The sequence below is a fragment of the Branchiostoma floridae genome, chromosome 11 (assembly GCF_000003815.2).
Source record: "Branchiostoma floridae strain S238N-H82 chromosome 11, Bfl_VNyyK, whole genome shotgun sequence".
NCBI lineage: Eukaryota > Metazoa > Chordata > Leptocardii > Amphioxiformes > Branchiostomatidae > Branchiostoma > Branchiostoma floridae.
Window position 1 is genome coordinate 14281088 of NC_049989.1, and position 22455 is coordinate 14303542.

General features: G+C 39.4%; 1 protein-coding gene and 2 non-coding genes across 5 annotated transcripts; 1 reads left to right on the forward strand and 2 right to left on the reverse strand.

Annotated features, from left to right (window-relative positions):
• Positions 1-1715: 1715 nt before the first annotated feature.
• On the reverse strand, positions 1716-1812 carry Trnak-uuu. Its single transcript has 2 exons — positions 1776-1812; positions 1716-1751 (listed from the first exon to the last, which is right to left on the reverse strand). It is a non-coding gene; the product is annotated as a tRNA-Lys (tRNA).
• Positions 1813-4493: 2681 nt separating this feature from the next.
• Positions 4494-4590, reverse strand: Trnak-uuu. Its single transcript has 2 exons — positions 4554-4590; positions 4494-4529 (listed from the first exon to the last, which is right to left on the reverse strand). It is a non-coding gene; the product is annotated as a tRNA-Lys (tRNA).
• A 417-nt stretch (positions 4591-5007) lies between these two features.
• Positions 5008-20685, forward strand: LOC118426225 (mitochondrial sodium/calcium exchanger protein-like). 3 transcript variants are annotated; one of them, XM_035835491.1, is made up of 17 exons: positions 5008-5411; positions 8377-8529; positions 9782-9834; positions 10378-10435; positions 10844-10955; positions 11643-11810; positions 12010-12133; positions 12425-12519; positions 13571-13654; positions 14608-14730; positions 15018-15175; positions 15546-15678; positions 16140-16261; positions 17094-17247; positions 18063-18143; positions 18329-18399; positions 18959-20685. In XM_035835491.1, exons 1-17 carry the CDS (start codon positions 5313-5315, stop codon positions 19145-19147), a joined length of 1977 nt encoding a protein of 658 aa, XP_035691384.1. In that variant the 5' UTR covers positions 5008-5312; the 3' UTR covers positions 19148-20685. The 3 variants fall into 3 exon arrangements, with proteins under 3 accessions (XP_035691384.1, XP_035691387.1, XP_035691385.1); XM_035835492.1 differs by having other exon boundaries at positions 5011-5411; positions 13574-13654; XM_035835494.1 differs by lacking the exon at positions 13571-13654 and having other exon boundaries at positions 5010-5411.
• Positions 20686-22455: the final 1770 nt, after the last annotated feature.

Consider the following 22455-nt stretch of genomic DNA (forward strand, 5'->3'; position numbering starts at 1 on the left):
TGTCAGACTATTCCACCTACTCCACCTGTACACAACAGACCTGTAATAGATAGAAATCTCGACCCGGGCGCTATGATTCGGGATAAATAAACTAGAATAAACTTCCGATGCTCCAAGAAACACCTGTTTACCTTACAGTTCATAATATGCTGAGACAAACAAAACCTGTTTCAGACGATTTTAAGCCTGACTGAAACAAGATGACGTCATTCGTCCGCGAACAAGCAGAGAAAAATGAAAATACTTTATCTTTACCCGATCGCTTGTCTGTTCTTTTCTTCTCTTGTTCTCTTGTGTTGCAGCTCTTCCACCTCACTCGCCGAAATATCCAGAGATTGAAAGGAGTTTATCCCGAATTGTTTGGCGCTGAGACAACGTTTAGCTGGATTTACCTTGCTTACAGTGGACGTAAATAAACCCGATCCTCAGTTTCGTGCCCTGGTTATCCCTGAGCATTCCGTTTCTGCAGTCAGCCCGAACTGTCTACATCTTCTCCATTACTCACCTTAGAATGACGGACACGCACTTTCGTTCGAAGAAACAAGCAAACAAGGACTTTGTCACAACAATCGCTACCAGCTTTCCCTTGGTTGAAAACATATACTCCCACAAAAAGCTATTTAAATTTTCAACTCCCCGAAGTGCAAGGGCACTGGGAGGCTCGACCTCCGGGGTTGACTTCCTTGCTAATTCCTTCTGGTCACAAATTTTGTTTCCGACCGTGAGTTCTCGTGTTTCAGCGGGTCATGGTTTACAAAGAACGGGTCAGGAAAGGTAGCCTGCGAGCACGTGTGAGGTCTTTGTCGGGGGGACCTTGTGCGGGACTAAACTTAACCGGAGCAGGACGGGGTTCCCTTTTAAGATGTATATTTTCTTAGCACCTTATCCTCTAGACACAGGAAACGGCGGGCAAGAGTTACCTGATCGGATATGCGTAGAACACCGAAAATGACAGAATCCATTGTTTTTCATACCTTGATGCAAACACGTCGTTTATTTTTTTTGGGGGGGGGGGGGAGAAATGACACGTTTTCTTCCAATTTTAAAGATGTCTTGGATATAAAGCACTGGAAATGACCATTCCTTTAATTCAAAGACTTCATTCTTTATCATTATCATTATAATTTTGTTGGAAAATTAAAATAAGAGGTAGGCATGACGCGTTTGTCTTCTAACTTGCGTGAAGCGATATGTTTTTGTGTAAAAAAAAGGGCGTTTTCAAACTAGGTTTCCGTACGTTTTTCAATATTCTGTTCGTATTAATGTACTGAAAATCATGATTTCGCGTCATGTAACATTACTACTATAGGACATATATAAAGGCCCAACAACCAAGAAACCAAATCTCTCAGCAGATCTGATGTTTGGAAATCCTTGTTTTGTAACTCCCCGTTTCTGTAATAAACATGCTTTCCACAAAAATACGCGGAAATGACCATTGAACGAACAAAAGGAGGCAACAACGCGTAAAGCTTTTGGCTCACAACATCTGCTCGGATACTAGTACTACAGACATTCCCTCGCCGAACCTGTCGACACAGCTGCCTCCGTGCGGATATCTTCGGCATTGCAGTATTGCGTAAACTCCGCGCTAGTCCCCTGGTCTACCGCGCTGACTTTGATTTTGAAGTTGATTTGTGTTTTAGAGCTCTTTTCTACCTGGTAATGACTTTGTGCAGGTGGTACGATAAAAACAGTCCCAGATAAAAGAGCTTCGCCCGATAGGGGACTTGAACCCCTGACCCTCAGATCACATCACACAGGCGTGGTACGCTTAAAAGTCTGATGCTCTACCGACTGAGCTAACCGGGCTCCTGACAACGCACGGGCATCCCTAGCCGCGTTGTCCAATAGTAGAAGTATAACCTACAGCAGGAAAGTCACATAAATACGCTCTAATTTTCACATAGGACACTTGTGTTGAGAAAAATAATGTGTTTTGGTGTACATTCTTACTATTTGAACAGTCACATGGCCGTTTGCTTTGTCTGCACGTATTCAATTGTTATCTAACCGGACTGCTATCACTATAGCCAGGTTGTCCAATACAATAGTAGAAGTATAACATATTACAAGAAAGTTGCTTTTACGCTCTCATTTTCACAAAGGACACTTGTGTTGAGAAAAAAATGTGTTACGGTGTACATTCTTACTATTTGAACAGTCACATGGCCGTTTGCTTTGTCTGCGCGTATTCAATTGTTATCTAACCGGACTGCTCTTTCATAAACTCCAAGTAGATATAAGGGTGTGGCCTAGTTCTCACGGCGTTTTGTAGATGTCGACTCCCCTGTGGCCGGACATTTTCAATGGATGAATAAAGACTTTTGTTGCACAGTTTTGCAACACTGGGGTAACGTTAAGCGCAGGTCACAACAAAGCATGTTTAAAGATAATAAATGCGAAGTACACTAGCTTGTTACACTACATAAGTTGAACTAGCTTTTTGGTATGCATTGCGATGGAAATTTTATCTTACTGCATTAGAAAGATGAATTTGTCTACACCACTTAGGGCCATCTTGATATGATTATATGGATGACATTTTCTGGGAAATCCAAAGTTAATGAGAGCATGCGAAGAAAAAAGAAGTTCGGCGGGAAAAAAGTTAACGTTACCTTCTTTATGAAACCTTGGTGATCGAGAAGGTTGAACAAATGACAGAACCTATTAACAAAACACACAGAGTATGGTACACCAAGCAGACTAACGTTAGATTTTTTTTTTAAAATTGTTCTTTCACATCGTCTTCTTTGACATTGGAGCCGAATTTGGCATTTTACAATATTCGTATCCATTCCTGATATATTTTACAGTCCATAGCCTATATTTAGCATAGCTATGTTTACAGCTGCTTTGTACGATTTCAGAATGTTTGAAAACTTTTGGGGGGAACTGGCCAAAAATTGACGCACACGCGGATGTCTTGAATATATATCAACATTGAATATGGAAATATTGTTTGAAAAGTAATAGTCTATATCATGGTGTATTACTATCCAAGGCCATGTTGATTTGGTTACTAGTACATGTATATGGAACACATCCGCGAGCGCATCAATTTTCGGCCGTTTCCAAAGCAAACAAAAAAAAAAGTTTTCAACCGTACTGTAAATCATGCAAACCAGTTGTAAAATGAGCAAATATATGTCGTAGATTGCAACAAAAAAAACACGGAAATTTTCGCGGTGGTTTTATGTTCGCGGTTTTCGCGGTGACCACTTCACCGCGATTAAAACCACCGCGAACATTTTTCCACCATAGTATGAGACTGCAGTCTATGGCGCTACCGCGAACTGAAAACCACCGCGAAATCTCCATTTTCCTGCTACCGCGAAAGTAAATCCCCGCGAACTTAAATGCATTTACAGTATACCAATTTCACACTATCATAGAATACCAAGGTCAAAGAAGAATATGAACAAAAATGAAGAATCTACTGGCTTCCAGTCATGTTTCAACCTGCCTGATCTCTTTTCATAATGAAGGTGACTTTTTTGGGGCCAAGCTTTTTATTTATTCCCACGCCCACAAATCGCATCACCCAGATGATGTCATGCATATAATCAAATCAACGTAGTCTAAACTACAATACAGTACTATAATAAGATTATCTTAAATGATAACCTAGTTGCACGCAAGGTGAGATAGTATGAAACATTTCGACTGCGGGAGAGAGATGTATTTAAAAAAATACCACAATAATTTACAAAAGTGAACACCTATCGTTTTTGTATTGATTTGAAGTACTATTGGTTGAGGTTATTAACGTAAGTCAGGGATTTCTACGACAACAACTCTCAGCAGCTTGCCATGCATAATGACCAAGGAGGTTATATGAATGAATGAAGATCTTCATTGTACATTTTGCCCAACCGAGCTAAGCACAGATCACAACAAAAACAAAACGTACATAAAGGTATGATAGATCTGGTATAGAACTTATTAGAAGTTTGGCTTCTTCTCGCCTCTTGGTAATGGCGGAAATATAGGTTTGTATGGGTTTAGCCGAATAGTCGGTTTGTCAAGACGCATGAGGAATTAAATTTGTCAGCACTACGTATACGTCGCATGTGTAACTGAGTGAGGGAATCTACTTTCTATAGAGTATATCGTATCGTTGAGATACATAGTACAATCAACCATTGAACGAAGTGCACTTCTTCTGTGTTTGAGGTACAACGTTGAGAGAGTCTCTAGATGCTCTAGAGGAGTGCGATACTAAGTATGTATCTCCATGCAATTTGCAGCAACTGATTCCTAGTAGTTTAGCGGTGGTAGTTCTGTGCCTCATGTTTGTAATTTTCAAACAGAGTTCTTCATTCATTGATTCATTGTATGTGGACTTGAGTAGTCTGTAGCGTACGGTCGGAATCTGCTTTTCGCATCTGCGCCAGATAACTTCCTTGCATTGACCAGCAAAGTTCGAATGCTTTGTTAAACTTGCAAAACTACGTCCTAAAGTTAAAACAGGTCAACAAACAAAAGGACACCGCCCGATAGGGGACTTGAACCCCTGACCCTCAGATCACATCACACAGGCGTGGTACGCTTAAAAGTCTGATGCTCTACCGACTGAGCTAACCGGGCGCTCGTGAAAAAGACGAAACCAGTTGTGATTATTTCCAACTTTTGTGAAAACAACGGTTCCAAATTACTCAAAGCGAAGAAACAATTCCAACGACAAAGTTATGTAATAGTTAGTGAAAACAGCTATATCATTAAAAAAAACTATTGTCCGGTTGTCCAGCCTGTTTGACGGTTGAAACGTCGTTTATTTTTGTCTTACCAAAAAGTTATCTAACCGGTTTACTTAATCTCCAAGCAGATGTGCGTGGCTCCGACTTGTTTTGCACATCTGTAATTGCGTCTCTCTCTAGATTTAATGACCCACATTTCTTTTAAAAAATTCAGCACACGTGTGCAACAAACTTTGTTAAAGAGCCAATACTAAAAAGACCATCGAACCCAACAAAACGCCGCAAATAGACGTGCGAAATTCTGGTCCATACATCTACAAGGAACAAATTTATTTACCAGACACGGACGACATCTAGCGATACATATCAAAACTGCAAGTATCAGTTCTTACTTCCGGGTTGAATCTCGTGGGCGGAAAACAGTCTCCAGTGCAAACTTTGACCCCCGGTGCATCAGTACAGCTGTACAATTGCAGTCTCGTGATCTTGACAACTTCTGCCCGTAGGTGTGTAGTAGGTGTTCCCCAGCTTTAGACGGTTTGGGCCTTAGTCAAGTAGAGTTTTATAGTGACATGACAAGACTTGACGCCTGGGGAACGTCATATTGTCACGATGGGAGCACAGCTTCTACTGAACACAACTTTGCGACAGACACTAGCCGGGGTGGCGGCGCTGATTCCAACAACAGAACCGGATTCAGGCGAGGTTGAGGTGAGCACAGGAAGTATTTTTACAGGGTTTCCTACTAAGTTGATGGTAGTCTTCTAGGTGATAAAATTAAAATAAAGGAAAGAATCTTATAATCTAGAGATACACTGCATTCTATTAGGTAAAGTTGCAACTAGTTGTGACAAGTGAACTCTAAGCTCTGAAACGAATTTGTAAACACACTAATTTGTTGTACTGAAATACAGAAGTTAACTTCCTGTACATCCCTGTTTATGTACCCAAACTTCCTCTGTACACTGTGAGTACCCTGTACTATACATTAAAGGGTACATTTAGTTTGGCCCAATGACAGTCAAATTGCATCTTGGCAAAAACAATGCAATAAACTCTGATGGGGACCTTTGAACTAGCATCAAAATGTTTGAAAAACTTATTCATCAGGCTTGACAACATAAACTGTTGTTGTAACGGAGTCCCAGGCATGTTCTAGTGTGCCATATCAAATTTCAAATAAATTATCCAGGTGGCAATTGTACAAATGTCAAGAGACACTGCGACTATAGTCTTGATCAGGTACCCTGACCAATTTCTCACTCCCCTTCCATGTAAGGTGACAGTGTTCTGATAGTGATAAGAAAGAAACGAGCAACTTTCATAATTCTGCCATGTACCCTAGCCTCTACGATAATGCCACACTACAAAAACAGTGTTTAATTCAATGATAATAATAAACTGTAATCTTTCGAAAGGAACATTTTTGCAAAAACGCATGTCCTTTTCTCCATTAGCCTTTGGTCAAGTTATTTTATAGCTATAATACCATTAGGCTTGCCCTATAGTATTGTGTGTGAGAAGAAAAAAGGTTTTGCTCTCGAAAACCTGTAAAAATTGCTTGTAGTGACTCAAACAGCTAATATCTAACCTTAAAGCTTGAGAGACTTGACAGACTCAATCTCAAATCTCAAACTAGTACTGAGCAAAGCCCTCTATAAGGGCATCTCACTCAGGGGAGATGCAGGTATAACATGAGATAACAAAAAAGAGTGCAAGGTGCAGCAAACAATAAACCAAAGAAAAAAAAAAGGATGTTTGTGAGTGACTATGTAAGACAGAAGAAGAAAGAAAAATAACACACCAGCAAAAACAATATGTATTCCCTACCAGGAAAACATAGTTAGGTCTGAAGTGTGCATACCTCAGGGATATTAGTACTGATGTTGCATTTTAGTAGATCTCTTTAATCCTTTGTTTATTTTTTAATGTGAAGGAGAGTTGATATAACTTCTCACTATATGAATCTCTTTAGACCTCCGGTCATTTGACCATGTTTAATCGATTGAACTCGACAGTCAGGTGACAGTATATCAGTTGTTTGCTGTGATCAAAGTAACAACATTTTGAGATGTTTTGCTTATTCAACAAGATAAGGATGATGTAATTAAAGCAGCGTGCAAAATACCCACTTGCACACTTGCACATTGCAACCACTTTTTGCTTGGTGCAACTAACTTCTAAACTCAGGTTGCACAGGGTGCAACTTAGATTTTGAGCCTCAGAACTGGATTTTGTTGTCAATGTACTTTGTACTTGATTTTTAGTTTGAAACAAACATGTTTATAAATAACATGATAGTAAAGGGAATATCTATTGTACCTTTTTTTCAGAAATTTTAGTGAAATGTGCAACTTGAAATTCAGTTGTGCAACCTAGATTTTTGCCCAGGGTGCACGCTGTGCACCCGGCTCAGAAAAGTATTTGTACACTGTTAAAGTACAAAAAAATGAATGTAGCTTGATGTAAACGTATGTAATTTTAAGTCCACTAGAATGCTGAATGTAATAAAGAACATTATGGTTCACTTTTGACCATGGCATTAGATTCGGGTTTTCGGAAAAACCTGTCCAGTCCGGAATGCGGAAAACCCTGTCCTGTCTGAAAAGAGGGTCTGCATGAGGGTATACGTTGTAAGCTACTAAGTACTAGTATACAACAACATTTCTTTATCTTAATGGCTAAGCACAGAAATAACATCAACTTGAAGTGTGACACAATGTCATACAAAAATTATAACTTAACAAAAATCATCCATCATTGTTACTTCTGTGCATCATATTAAGGAGCTTTTATCAATATTTGATAAAAGCTCCTTGATCATATAAAAAACTTCTACTCTTTAGGTCTTTGAGACTGAACATGCTATTAGCCTTATGGCGTAATTTTACACATAAAACACATCATTTTAAAAGGATACATAGTTCTATATAGCTCATAACTTGTACTAGGGTTTGAAAAATGCCATCTCGGCTTTATGGTAGTGCATTGTAAAATATAATGTGTTATATTATAACATTGTGTACTAAAGCCGTGTTGATATTGAAACCTTTCACAGCCATTTTATTAAACCAGGATTTAAACAGACCAGCTCTCAAATTGAGTACTGCACACTTATCATTTAAAGAAAACCTTTCAAAGCATGTCTTTGTAATGTATTGCCACTATTTAACAACCCGAAATTGACTGACACTCACTATCCCTTGTTTGATGGACAATGGGTGTAATTCTCTTCCCCTCATGTCCTACCAGATAAGTGTTAATTGGGTACTTTGCATTTGACAGAACTTTCTGTGCATGCATATTGTACCTTTGGGTCACTCATTATGCTGCCGATTCTATATACTATATTAGTTAGGAAGAAGAAGAACTTTATTGCACGACAACTGTAGAGGATACAGACAATGTATGGCATCTTGTACATACAATACATACAGAACAGTTTAACTACATGAGAAAATATGTGTATCAGTGTAAGTGCTGTCTGAAGTACTAGTAATAGTTTTAAGCATTGCCAGGAACCCCTATGCAGACCCTCTTTTCAGACTGGACAGGGTTTTCCGCCCCACTTCCCTGTCTGGACTGGACAGGTTTTTCCGAAAACCCATATAAAACCCATAAAACCCAGTATACTTACAAGAACTGACTACCAGTATTTGTTTTCTCCTCCCCGTAGTGCCGTGACTACCACAAGTTGAACTCCAGTAGTCTACAGTGTGAGTTCATCAGGAACACATCAGACTGTGGAATAGATGAAGGTTTCATCAACTACCTACTCTTCCCCTACTGCTCTCTGCCAAACCTGGTACCACTGGCTATGGTCATACTGGTGAGTTTTCTGGCATCAGGACGATTCTGCCCTTCATCATTGGACTGACCACAATAGTCTCAACTCTGATCACAGCACGCTATATACTCCCTGTAGCAAACAACTTGTAATGACGGCACCTGACTCGATTCTGAGTGAATTCAGCACCAAGGACAGATCTGCTACTCAGCACAGTCATGTCAGCCCAATACTCTTGTCATCTCGGCCCAACACCCTGTTTAACTTGACCCAACACCCTTGTCAACTTGGCCTGACATCTTGGTCAACTCGGCCAGGGTGAGGGTTAGGGTAAAGGAGGGATTAGGAGTGGGGTTAAGGTTAGAGTAATGTCTCCCTTGGTGGGGAAAACAGACGATAGATTGGATAGGAAGTGTGTGTGTGTGTGTGTGTGTGTGTTTGTGTTAGTGTGTATGTTAGAGTATTGCTGCCCCTACGGCCAGTTCAAGTTGGTCCCATCAGTCATGATCAGTCCAAATTTGGTAAAGGGCCAAAGGGCCACATTGATTCTGAAGCAATATTCAATGGACTGTCCATATCCTCTGTTCTGTGATGTCAGGTTATATACATGAAGATAGCGCCAGTATAGACAAGGATCGCTATAAGGGAACGACTCTTGGGCACACGATGCAACTATATCGAGGAGCTTTATTCCAACATGGCGATACAGTAGGAGTCGGTGGTCGGACTAACTCTAGGACTGAACCAACATAACATAGGGGTGTTATTCTAACTAAATACAACATAAACCAACATGGGTGGCGTGATCGTTTTCCTTTCTTATTTCTATCTCTCTTACTACTTTACACCAACTAGCTATGCCCAACTATTATTAATCTTAGTGGCATGATTTGGTATGAGCAGTGGATCATAAGTTGCAGACAGTTTATGGATCCCACTGTCTTGTATTTTAAAACACACTGATGTATCAACAAAGTGCAAGTAGATACTAGATGGAAAAAAACATTACTTGTCATAAATACATTAAAGCCATCTCAAACATGTTTCCATAAAAAAAATATGCAGCAGAACTAAAGGAATTACAGAGGGGGAGGGCTCTGCCAAAATGCTATCTCATTACTCATAGTCTGGATAATTTTGTTGTATTCAAGTTCTCTTCATTTGATCAGGAGCATTATGTTCCTTTTTTCAGTTCTGTTTTGTACAATATTTGATGATTCTAATCTTGATATTAACAATGTTTGATGAAATAATGCTGAAGTCTGTTTTTTTTACTTCCCTTGTTTGATCACAGTTCCTGTGGTTAATGGTACTGTTTGTACTACTGGGTGTAACAGCAGACGACTAGTGAGTTCCACTTTCATCATTTCTTTCTCTTATCTATATTAATTATGTGTTATAAAGAACTAACAGAAATGTACCAATTTATAACAAAGTTATTTTATTTTATTTTTTAAATTTTGTTCACATACATTTAACGAGCATAGGACAGAAAGCTCAGTAATGAGCTTATAGACATTTTCTGCTCAAGATACTAGTATATATAATGACAGTCAAAATTAAGAAAATTAAGAATACAGCAAAACATATAACTCAGGATGACATGAACATAAACTAAGTCATTTTGCAACGTAAGAATGACAAGAATATCAACAGAGTCAAATGATAATGGTGACGGTTACATAATAGTCAATTTACTATAAAAAAGTTCTTTAAGTTCCTGTAATAACCAATGTACAATGATTAACACAGCCAATGTTTCAGGGCTAACTGTTACCTTCATTAGGGTAGTACTGACTACCTGAGTAGTTCTATTTCACACTGCAGGTTTTAACGTCATGAAATACATGTGTTTCATCAAATGATTTCATCATTCTTCTTTTTCTCCAGTTTTTGCTCAGCCCTGAAGGTGATCTCCGACACTCTGAAACTCAGCCAGAACATCGCTATATCCTCTTCATGGGTAAACCATAGAATGATACAGATACTGTCTGTTACTAGATGAAAGCACATAGTAGCAGTAATAGTTACTTTTACTGTTACAGTAGTAGTAGCCAGTATATATTTGATTTTATGTCATACCTGTGATGCGAAAACGTTCGATACGGGTGTTCCGGACTGGGCCATAACTTCCGTATCGCACAGGTTCGAAAGGCGTATCACACGGGCTCCATTTTTAAATCGAACTGTTTCGAGCGGGCCAAGTGCGGTGCCATAACAAATCAGAAGCTTGTTAGTGTAGTAATCTAGTAATAGAATTTGTCTCGCCAGTAATTTTATTTGAAAATGTATTTCAAAGAAATGTGAGAAGCTCAGTTTGTTCAGAGATGGGAAGTGAACCTTAACTCCTTCTTAAGGCGTGACTATTCTTGCCTTTGGAAATGGAGCTCCCGACATCTTCAGCGCAGTTGCAGCTATCACTAACAATAATGGTGTGAATGCTGGGCTTGCCATCGGAGCCTTATTTGGTAAGTAGCCTGGATTTTGTTTGTTTGCATAACCAGTTAACATTTTTAAGCTTCAGACATAACACATATCAGTTTTATACAATAAATACATTATATAAAAGTCAGTCTATCTGAACTTGATTGTGACTTTTTCTCTTTTGGTCTCTATCTCTCTTTCTTTTTCTTGTGCATGCACTCACTCTTATCTATCTATCTATTTATTGCTTCAGTTTTACCACATTTATGGAAAGATTGTCATAACAGGTGACTATGATCACCGTTGCAAGATTGTCAGCCTGAAGACCAGACTGTAAGGTTTGATCCACTCATACCGGGAAGGACCCCTACTCTTTTCGATAAGTGCGGTGGATTCTTTAACGTGCTTGAGGTGTGGCTCTCCCCAAACATGGGACCTCCATTTAACGTCCTATCCGAGGGACGGCCCTTGCTGAACTTAGGTTCTCATTTTTTTACCTGAATGAAGTGAGGAAAGTCGTGCCTTTCCCAGGGGTACAAGATCAGTGAGATGTCAGGTTTTGAACTCGGGACGCCACACGATCACACTTTTTGCAACTAAGTCTGTGGTAAGACAGTCATAATTAGTGTACAATACATATCTTAGAAGTTTTTTTGGCAATGCCACTGAGGCAGTGCCAATAGGTACCTTAACAGTCCAATGACAATTGCAAATCTATGTTTATCGCATAGGTGCTGGCGTGTTTGTGACCACAGTCGTCGTCGGGGCAGTTGCAATCTTGACGCCGTTTGAGATGATGCAGCGCCCGTTCCTCCGCGATGTCGTGTTCTACCTTGCCGCGGCGTTCTGGACGTGGTGCGTCCTGTGGTACAAGAACATTAATCTACCTCAGGCTATAGGTAGGTCTTATTCAGTCAGTCTAAAAGGTTTGTTAGTTAAATTTTCGATGGCTTTATGTTTTGTTATGTAAATGTTTTCCTGTACAATTTCATCATGAATACTTCTCTAAATTATTTGTCTTGCATTATGCTGAATATATTATGATATAATGTCATTATTTTAGTTATGTATCACTTTGTTTTGTTTATTCATTTACAGGTTTCATTGGTCTGTATGTGGTATATGTGTTGGTTGTCCTAATTGGCCGAAAAATAAGGCAATCACGTCTCAAGGCATCTCAGAGCCAATCAACAATGCCAACAGATTTTAGCAACAACTACAGGTAAGTATATGTACAGAGGAAGCTCAATTGTTCATTAGTATTGGAAGCCTTGTTCAGAAATTATGAAAAGAATTATCAGGACATAAAGTTATCAAAATAATGTCTACGGTCGCATTTCAATGGACCTTTATTCTTTACTTTTACTTGTTTTGGCAAAATTGATGATGATTTAGCAAAATAGATATCTGAAAACAGTGATTTCTTTCTGTAAATTATGTAGAGTTACCCTGCTGACGTTTCTTAACATTTCTTTGCCTTTTTGCAATTTTTAACCGTTATATTTTCCTTCAGTGTAAACGGGACAGTGGCAGATGATCCAGATGAGGAGTACCTGACCTTCAGACAACCTTCAGGGAAACATGTCCACCCGAGAAGGGCCGTCAAAGGTACAGCCTTATTGTATTGTCTTTTCATGATACTGTCCATTCTCCTACGCAAAGGGACCACAGACGTGTCGAAACTCCTTGGGGTCACCTCTGCTATCTGATGCACTCAGACCAGTTCTTAGCCGCCCTGCTTATTAATATTAATGAGCTTACCCTTATATGGGCAGTCAGCCGTTGGGGATCGGGCGTAGGAAGATGGTGCTATGTAAGGCGTAACATGATTGGCTGATAGCTTCCCAGCGGCCTTTGCGAGATGGCTTTCGTAAACAGAAAGCCCAAGAAATGCCTATTCTCTGATTGGCTGACAGCTAGTTAGTAGTGACAACCATAGTAACCGCTGGTAGGCCATGAGATAGCAGGGCCCCAATAGGCAGTTAGCTAGCCATTGGGGACCGTGCGTAGGAGGATGGATACTGTCACACAGCCGAGGAAAGAACAACAGCTACTATGTGAACTTTAAAAAGATGTGTGACATTCAGATGAGTCTCTACTTACTAATAGGTATGAGGCTTTATGAAACACTCTTCCTAGGACACACCCATTCTCATCAGTGTAGTTTGGCAGTGTCTTAAAATTGCAATATTCTGTTTTTACCAGGACTAGAGAGTCAATAAAGATGTGTGTATCATTTGTGGCAATGGTATTCTATCACATGGACAGTAACTGGGAAAAAATTATGAGTCACTCATTTGCTAAATTGGTATCAGTTGAGAAATTGCCTTAAACAATTAGCTTCATGAGAGTAGCTACATTTATTTATATCATTCTGTAGCTTTATTTTTGCACTTTGTTTATCATGAAAATATCTTTGAACTTAGAAATAAAGTACACATTCATTTACCATCTTGTACCAGGTATGTCGTGGAAAAATAAAAATTCTGCAGATATCTTCAAGTTTATGTTGTGATTTTGTACTTAGTCTTTTATAATTTCATATTTTCTTTTCTCAGACTTGATTTGCCTATATTTTTGTTACACTGATTGTTGTCAATTGATTATTAATTGATGATTTAATTACTGATTTGATCCATCACAATGAATTGTTTATTAGCAGATGATTCAGAAATACCGGTAGTCAGTGATGATAACAATTGCAGCATCCAATCACAGAGTTTCAGAGCTGGTATTCTTGCAGGTGAGTTGTAAGGAGGGATTTCATTGGATGTGCTATGATGGCATTCAAGGAGACTTTTCATAGATTCTGAAATAGATACATTAATTTGTTAACTTCAGGGATGACCAGGCATTTGCACAGATTTAATGAAATTTTGAATCTTCTTAGAAATGCACAAAGCATTATGCAAAAACACAGGAATCTTATGGAAATTCAGTCTTTTTTGTAAGATTCGTGCATTTTTGCATTATGATAGTAATTTGTGCATGTTTCATGACATTTGTACATTTTTACATGGTGATTAGTGCATTTTTTATAAGTTTGTATGAATGCCAAAGCATCTTTAGTATTATGTATTTGCCTCGTAATTGTTGTCTTTGTCCATGGTTTTGTACGTCTATTCTTGAATAAACTAGGCTATTGAGGCAAACGTATTGTCATCACTTGATTGATACCCCAAAAGAAAGAAAGAAAGAAAGAATTTTACTGTATCTTAAAACTCATCATGTATCAGGGCTCTAGCCAGCGTCCGTTTTTCCGTCAATTGACGGAAATTTGTTGCGTCTGACGGAAAAATTTTCAAACCAATCCGTCAACCTTGACGGACAAAAATCCTTGGTGGAAGCTTCAGGCGGCTTGGGGACGCCGTCCACGGCCGTAAAAGCCACACACTGTTTGTTTTGCTATTGTTATGATTGTTGACAATGTGTGTCGGCGCCCTTTCGCATACGATAATCTCATTAAAACCCGTTTTTCAAGGTCTCAGTTCAGTCATTCTAATTGATTTTCGCGGTTTTCGCGACGATTGGAATTGGCTGACGGAAAAAAGTTTCGAGCTGGCTAAAGCCCTGTCATGTATACCAAATAAGTACAGCTCAGGTCTCAAAACTGTTGACACATGTTTATATGAAAGTTCTTGTACTTGTACCATACAATATGAGAGCTCTATCAAATTGTTTTTGTGGATACCCCAGGAACATTACAGGTAACAGAAGGGGTGACAGTTGGACCATTGCTGGGGGGACAGGCTGGAGCCAATCCCACCCTACAGCCTCAGACTAGTGTGGACCTGAGTAGGAACTCCTTCAGCACTTCAGGTAGATATTTTATACAGCTTAGTGGGAGGGGGGCACAAAAGGACTTAATGCAGTCTTTCCACTAACGGCTGGGAACAGTCACTGAGGCCTTGGGTAAAAAAATAGTGTTTTTCCTGTTTCTCGACCTATCTTTGAAAAGTATCAGGTAAAATTTTTATTCAGCCTGTGAAAAGATTTCCTTTATTTAGATTTTTCCAGAGTATTAATAGATGATGATTAATAGATAGGGTGGAAGCTCTACAATAATTTCAGGTAACACTCTGACATGTTTGTATCTCATTTGTCAGGAGAAAGAATGCCTCTCCTTGGCAGCATCAAAGAGGAGAATATTGGGAGTGGTGGTTTATCAGGACTGGGTGCAGAACTATGGGAGGGGCTGAACCCCATTGACACAGCAGGGTGGCGCAACAAGGGCACGTTCGGCAAGGGGTACGAAATCTTCAAGGTTAGTGTTAAATTGCTGTATGAGTTGCACTGTCTTGTAAATATGATGTGTACCGTAGTTCTTTTATGTTATATTTTACAAGCTTTGGGTTAGGGTTTAATCTCAGTAAGAGCATCACTATTCCACATCACTTTTTTGGGCTATGTTATGGCTATGCTTTAGATAGATTTAGAATACCCTGCATTCTGATTTGATGTTCACTGGCAAAGTTAATGCCACCATGAAATCCTGGGGCATCACAGTGTTGCAGCATACATAAATACAAGGCATTTTGTAACCTCAGGTACACTCTACTTCTGTGACAATTATACAAATGAGTTTGTAGAGCATGATATCCAGTGTAAAGTTTGTTATTTTGTGTTGACCCTAGGCCCCCATTCAGCTGGTGTTGAACCTGACTGTGTCTATTGTGGACTTTGAAGAGGATAACCACAACTGGAACCGCCCTCTCAACTGTCTTCACTGTATCACTGGACCCCTCTTTGTTGTGTTTGCCATCAATAGTGAGTATAAGTTATCCCTGAGTTTGCAAATTTCTTCTTTTTATGTGTATTTCTTTGTTAAAAATAGACTCAATAAAGAGCTTGGAATATATCTTAATGAACATTTTTGAGGAAGAAGAAAGTTGTTTTAGTTTTGACAGTTACTGTAAGTATTGAAATTTTTGAGATGGTTTTATTTACCTGGTTTTCATAGTAACCTCTCCATTGTAAATTTGTATGACACTGCAAAGATGCTTTTCCAGTGTATTGCTACCTTAGTACAAATTTTTTCCAACTACAAATCAGAAACACTTAGAAAACCTCCTTTGGAAACTAAGACTACTGATTTAAGAAGTAATTGAGTTTGATGCATTCTGAAACAACCATAAACTTAGAGATGCTTTTCAAACACAGGACTACTGGACATGATCTATTCGATGTTGCAACACAATCTTACCAAATCAACTTTTTTTATGTCTCAGATGGTTTTGATAAGATTGGAGGTGTGATGCCAGTGTGGGCAGTGGTACTGATGTGTGGAGCACTGCTGGCTGTTGTTGTCTTCTGCACCTCCAACAGTGAAAACTACCCCATCTACCACTGGGTAAGGAGAAACACTCCAGTTAGAATGAGTTTGGTTCCCATGGTGCTTAACAAATATCCCTAAGGCCACTGATAACAAAAATTATCCTATCTACAACTGGGTAAGGACATGAGTTTGGCATCCCTGTTCTTGGTGCTGAAAAACATATCACTAAGGCCACTGACAACAAAAATTGCCCCATCCACAGTTGGGTAAGGACAAAACTTTGGATGAGTTGGTGCACCAGTCCTTGGTGCTAAATAACAGACTACCACTGCAGATGTCCCTGTCCCAGGTGCTGAATGACATGTCATTTAGGCTGGTGTCCCTGTCCCAGGTGCTGGTGGGGTCACTACCACTGCAGGTGTCCCTTTCCAAGGTGCTGAATGACATGTCATTCAGGCCGGTGCACCTGTCCTTGGTGCTGAATGAGTCACTACCACTGCAGGTGTCCCTGTCCCAGGTGCTGAATGACATGTCATTCAGGCCGGTGCACCTGTCCTTGGTGCTGAATGAGTCACTACCACTGCAGGTGTCCCTGTCCCAGGTGCTGAGTGACATGTCATTTAGGCTGGTGTCCCTGTCCTTGGTGCAGAGTAACACACTACCAAGACAGACGGCCCATTCTCTGGTGCTGAATAACATACCACTAATGCTACTGTCCCTGTCTCTGGTACTGAAGGACATGCTTTGATTTTGGTGTCCCTGTTCCTGAATAGCACACCACGTAGCTATAGGCCACTGACAACAAAGATTACCCCATCTTTCACTGGGTAAAGATCATCAAAATGTGTTGGCTAGCAGTTAAACATTTGAATTATTTGTAAAATACTGCTTTTGTTATTTTCCCCAGGCTTTTGGCTACCTTGCTTTTGTCGTGTCTGTGGTCTGGATCTACGCCACGGCTAACGAGATCGTGAACCTGCTGCAGGCGTTCGGCCTCGTCTTCAACATCAGTGATGCCATCCTGGGGCTGACCCTGCTGGCATGGGGGAACAGTATTGGAGGTGGGTTTGCCTGTGTGACCGTTTCTTCATTCAGATGAATTTAGTGCATAGTGGCACATACAGCAGCAAGTTTCCATGGTGTTTCAGTAGCAGGGTATATTTTTACAGGGAGGGGTTGACATCCCCTCCCTTTAACATGTTTGAGACACAAGGCCCCCATTTTAAGTCCCTTCCAAAAGACGGGCGCAGCTGCAACCAAGATGCCCTTCTCAGGATTGAACCAGGGTCTCCAATTAATTGGAACCAGGAGCTCAACTGTGAGGCTGCTACCAGTTGAGCTTGCCTGTGTAGCTGCACATTCTGTCATCATTCAGCATCACCTTCAGTTACCCTACATGCTACACTTGGTGTTAAGGACATTGCCTCAGTGCTGCAGTCTCACCGACTCTGGTGGTACTGACACATTGCATGAGCTAGTGGCTACATTGCCACCATCACTAAATTGCAGTTACTGGGCAACAGAGGTTGTGGTAGAGCAAGGAAAGCTGTATTGATAAGAAAATCAGCTTCAGTCATGAATCATGATAAGGGGGTATAACCTTAGCCATGTTTGGGACTGAATTCTTCACAACCACACTGCAGCAATGACACCAAACTGCGTTAGCCATTACATTCAAGAAGGTAACAGACTTTCACCAAGACATCAGCTAGGTATTAAGTCTCTAGTTGGGTACAAAAGAAATTTCCTGCCTTGCACCCTCCTGATGAAATGTCAGGAGACAAAGACCTGACCTTGTTCTTTTTAACATTGAAAGTATTTTATCTTGTGTCAGATAAGGATGATTTTAACCCCAACCCTTCCTGATTTTCCACAGACTTGGTAGCAGACACTGCCATGGCCAGGCAGGGTTTCCCGAGGATGGGAGTATCAGCCTGCTTCGGTGGACCACTCTTCAGTATCCTTTTCAGAACCATGAAGTCTCTAGTAATCATATGTAATTCCTTGACAAAGACTAGAGTTGGATGTTTGAAAATAATTCCAATTTTTTGTTGTAAAATACAGTTCAAGTTTAATCCAGCTACCAACGCAGATGAACCTTCGAGTTAAGCAGGGTACGTTATAGTCCTTAACCGTTCACAGACATGCTGATGGGCATTGGTATCTCCTGCACTATAGCAACCATCAAGAGTAGGGACCATTGGAACTTCCCGGTAAGTCTGCTGTTGTACAGACATTTTCTCGAAGAGTATGTGTTTTCTCTCCTCTTTTGGTTCCTTTAGTCTGATTCTGTAGCCCAGTTTTGAGGTGTTAACTATAGCCAAAAACCAATTTCATGGGAATTTTTTGCTAAAAACTATGCCAACAAGGGATGGCCCCTGTTCTTGGTGCTGAATGATACACTTTTAAGGTCGGTGTCTCTGTCCCTGGTGCTGGATAACACACCTTTAAGGTTGGTGTCCCTGTCCTTGGTGCTGAATAATACAACAGTATGGATGGTGTCTCTGTCCCTGGTGCTTGGTAACACACCTGTAAGGCTGGAGTCTCTGTCCCTGGTACTGAATAACACACCATTAAGGTTAGAGTTCCTGTCCCTGGTACTGAATAACACACCATTAAGGTTAGAGTTCCTGTCCCTGGTGCTGAATAACACACCATTAAGGTTGGTGTGTCCCTGTCCTTAGTGCTGAATAACACACCACTAACACTGTATAGTGTTAATTCTGTTTTCTGAAACTAATACCGGTTTATTTCACCTTTTTTTCCTTTCAGCTGAACCGCACGTTACTCCAGTCCGTCTTAGCGGGATCACTGGGGTTCAGCCTCCTTTCCTCGCTCATCCTCATCCCAGCTTCCAAGTTCAAGGTGGGGAGATGGTACGGCATCTACCTGATCGTAGTGTACATCGCATTCCTGGGGCTAGCTCTTGCAACGGAGTTTGGGACCTTTGGAGACATATAAGTCTGGTGTAGATATAGGGTTCAAATACAGCAAAACACAGGAATGACAATAATTAAGAATTACAAAGAAAGAAGTATGTTCATGAAAATAGGGAGTATTTGTAGAAGAACTGGTACCAAAGAGAATTACAAACTTAAGCTAAGGGCACAACCCGGCATACGTGCAATTTGTCCGTACGTTTTTTTGGGGAGGCCACGTCCGCTACGTATTTCTGAAAACGTTCAGGCTGTACAGGGCAGGCGCGTTGCCTGTACTGGCAGTTACGGGGGGCAAACCTGCAGCCCAATGGCACACAAAGTTTTGCCTACACGTAAAGTTCTACGGCGTGTCTGCTTGCTCCAAAATCCGTCGGATTCCCTACAGATACCAAAAGATTGCCCACGTTTTGGCACGTAGACAGCACGTATTTGCATGTACGGGGGGGTTGTGCCCTTAGCTTTAACAAAGTAGTGAAATCACATTTTGAATTTAGCAAAATCTTCAAGAAAAAAGATTGTAACAGAAGCTTCACCTACATACTTATGAATAGTAGGCTGTCCCAAAATGCTTAAGTTTTGCCTTTAGAATCATGCAATATATATGAATGTTGTACATTCAGAGTTCAGGAGAAATTAAGAAATAAAAGAAGAATGTCACCTGTTTTTCTATATTTCAATGGAATCCATTGGTTGACATTTCCTTTCTATATTTAGATTGAAAATAATTCCCTAATAACTTTTTGAGAGCAACAATTGAAAGTGTTTGAGACCAACAGGTAACATTTCGTGTTAATTTCATGCACAACTTTCTTGTACATGTATATGACTTTTTTTTGTAACGTTACGTTTTGTAACAATAAGTGGTGAAGGTTTTGAAGTGCAATCAGGATTTGAGACTTTTATTTGTTACAATCAAGTTTGTATATTTTGAGATTCTAGTAAATAATGGCAGCTTTCTTGAATGTTGAAGATGTCTGGCATTGATATGTGGAAGTCTGTAGGACTTCTACAACAACATATAACGTGGAAATAAATAAAATATTCACTTCAATGTCAGGGTAAACATTATTTAGCCCCTATCCATATAAAATATTTATTTCCATTTTGTCATGCTTTTGTAAAAATCCATGTCTTCAAAAGCTGATTCTGAGTACTTTTTGATACATTCTTTGAAATGAATTATCACTTTAAGTCCAATATGAATGCTGCAACTGTCTTCTGTTTTTGTACGTGTATTACAAGCAAAATATAAAATGTATATTTTCAAAACTGCAATATGCAGGGCGCACAATCTTGCCACATTTAAGTGTTAAGTATTCCAAATACTGTGCAAGGATGGGAAGTCATTATCAGTGAATTAACATAAACACAATCCAAACATGTATGAAGTAAGAGGCAATTGCTTCAGTCTGTGTTTATGGACATGTGATGTTTGTCATCAATGTGATCAATAATGTAATACAGTACTTATAATTATTAAACACTATTTCGTTTGAACATTTACAATGACAAGGTAACTATCAATTGATAATAATAAAAGTTGGCAGATTGATAACTTGATTGATGCATGGTTCTTGTTATAGTATTCATATGTGACTGTAGCATACTGAATTACTATGTGCTTACAATAATAAAACGAGGAAACAAAAACAGTGAATCAGCTATTACGGTAATATTTGGTTATGTTGCAGAAAACTTTCTTCTTCAGTTCTAAGTTTGGTCCATCTTGCAGTGAAAAAAGTTCTCAGCATGGAGTACAAGCTGTATAGTACCTGAGACTTCTAGAATTGATACACTATAGAATTGGGCTGGTCCCCTACCCTTAGTGTGGTGGACAAGGTGTAGATTTCCCCATACACAGGGCCTCTGGTTTTCAATCCAACAAGACGTCGCTAACACTAACCAAAGTTACTCATTTTCACCAGCATGAGAGAAGAGTGAAAATAGGTGTTAAGTGCCTTTTCTAAGGGCACAAATTATACTATATCCTAGGCATTCAAGCGTTGTACTTTTTTTATTCTAAGTCAACAAACTAACCTCACCACAAGACCATCTTGCCACCTAAAATGATGAAAATTGAAATCAAGATGACATATTAAAGGACTTTAATTGTCAGAGAAAGCAAGCTTCTAAGGAAAAGTCATCGATAGAACTGTGTACAATAGTGACAACTGACTAAAGATGGAATGTACATTTTGTACATTTGTTATTATCAAGATTATGAACAGATCAGATGAATTCCAAAATCATTGTTACACACATAAGTAATACAAAATATCACCATATCCCCAAGTGTATTGCTAGGAAGCATATCGGTATATAGAAATCATAGCAGCATTTCAAAGCAAAAAAGATTATCAAATTCAAAAGCAACAAATTGAATATACTGCAAATATATACAGAAATCACATCAAAACTGCATTGAACACTCCAACCTGTCAATAATGAATATCATTACACAATGGCCATAATTTGGGCTTTTCATATCTTATATCTAATATATACTTAACAAATTCAAATTATGATACTCAACTGACACAACTGCATTCATATGGATAATTATATGGCAATATATATATATCTAACTGGAAGGTTTAAATTACAACCTCAATGGAACGAAAGACAATCAGGTAGCAACTTATAAGACATAAATAGTATCTACACAAGATAACAAAATTAGTAACTGTAAGTTAGTCAGAAAGTAAATTTCAACCAGTCACCAATATAAAGATCTCTGGGGATATGAACACACACACACACACACACACATACACCAGTTAGTATCCCAGTTTCTATATACAATAAGCTCGATGGGTCACACAAATTATCTAGTTTTCAATTCCACCTCCGAAAAAACAAAAACATATCATATATAATAATAGGTCTGGCTTGATCCCTTAATACTCAACAATAAAACAGACGTTATCAATTTACTGCATTTTGAACACATGTCAATCTCTGATAACATTATCAAAAACCTTTGTCATGTTTACCCTTTTTCTTCCTTGCATTAGAGAGGATATATGGTATGTTCATTTGTTGTCAATATCCTATGCCACAAATGTGTCCAATGAGCTCCAGTTAAGGTGGTATCTCACTGCAATTGGGGCACCATTGCGGTACTGCGGGGTTCATTCGCTGTGGCACTGTCGTGTTATTTTCGCCATCTATAATTCAGATATTGCGTAATACGCAAAAGTATGACATAGAAGACAACAAAATAGTACACAAAATGTAAGAAAATTCTTTCATCATCTCTGAAATTCGTTGAGCAATTTTTCAAACCCTGCAGTGCCACAACGGTGCCCCAAGTGCAGTGAGATACCACCT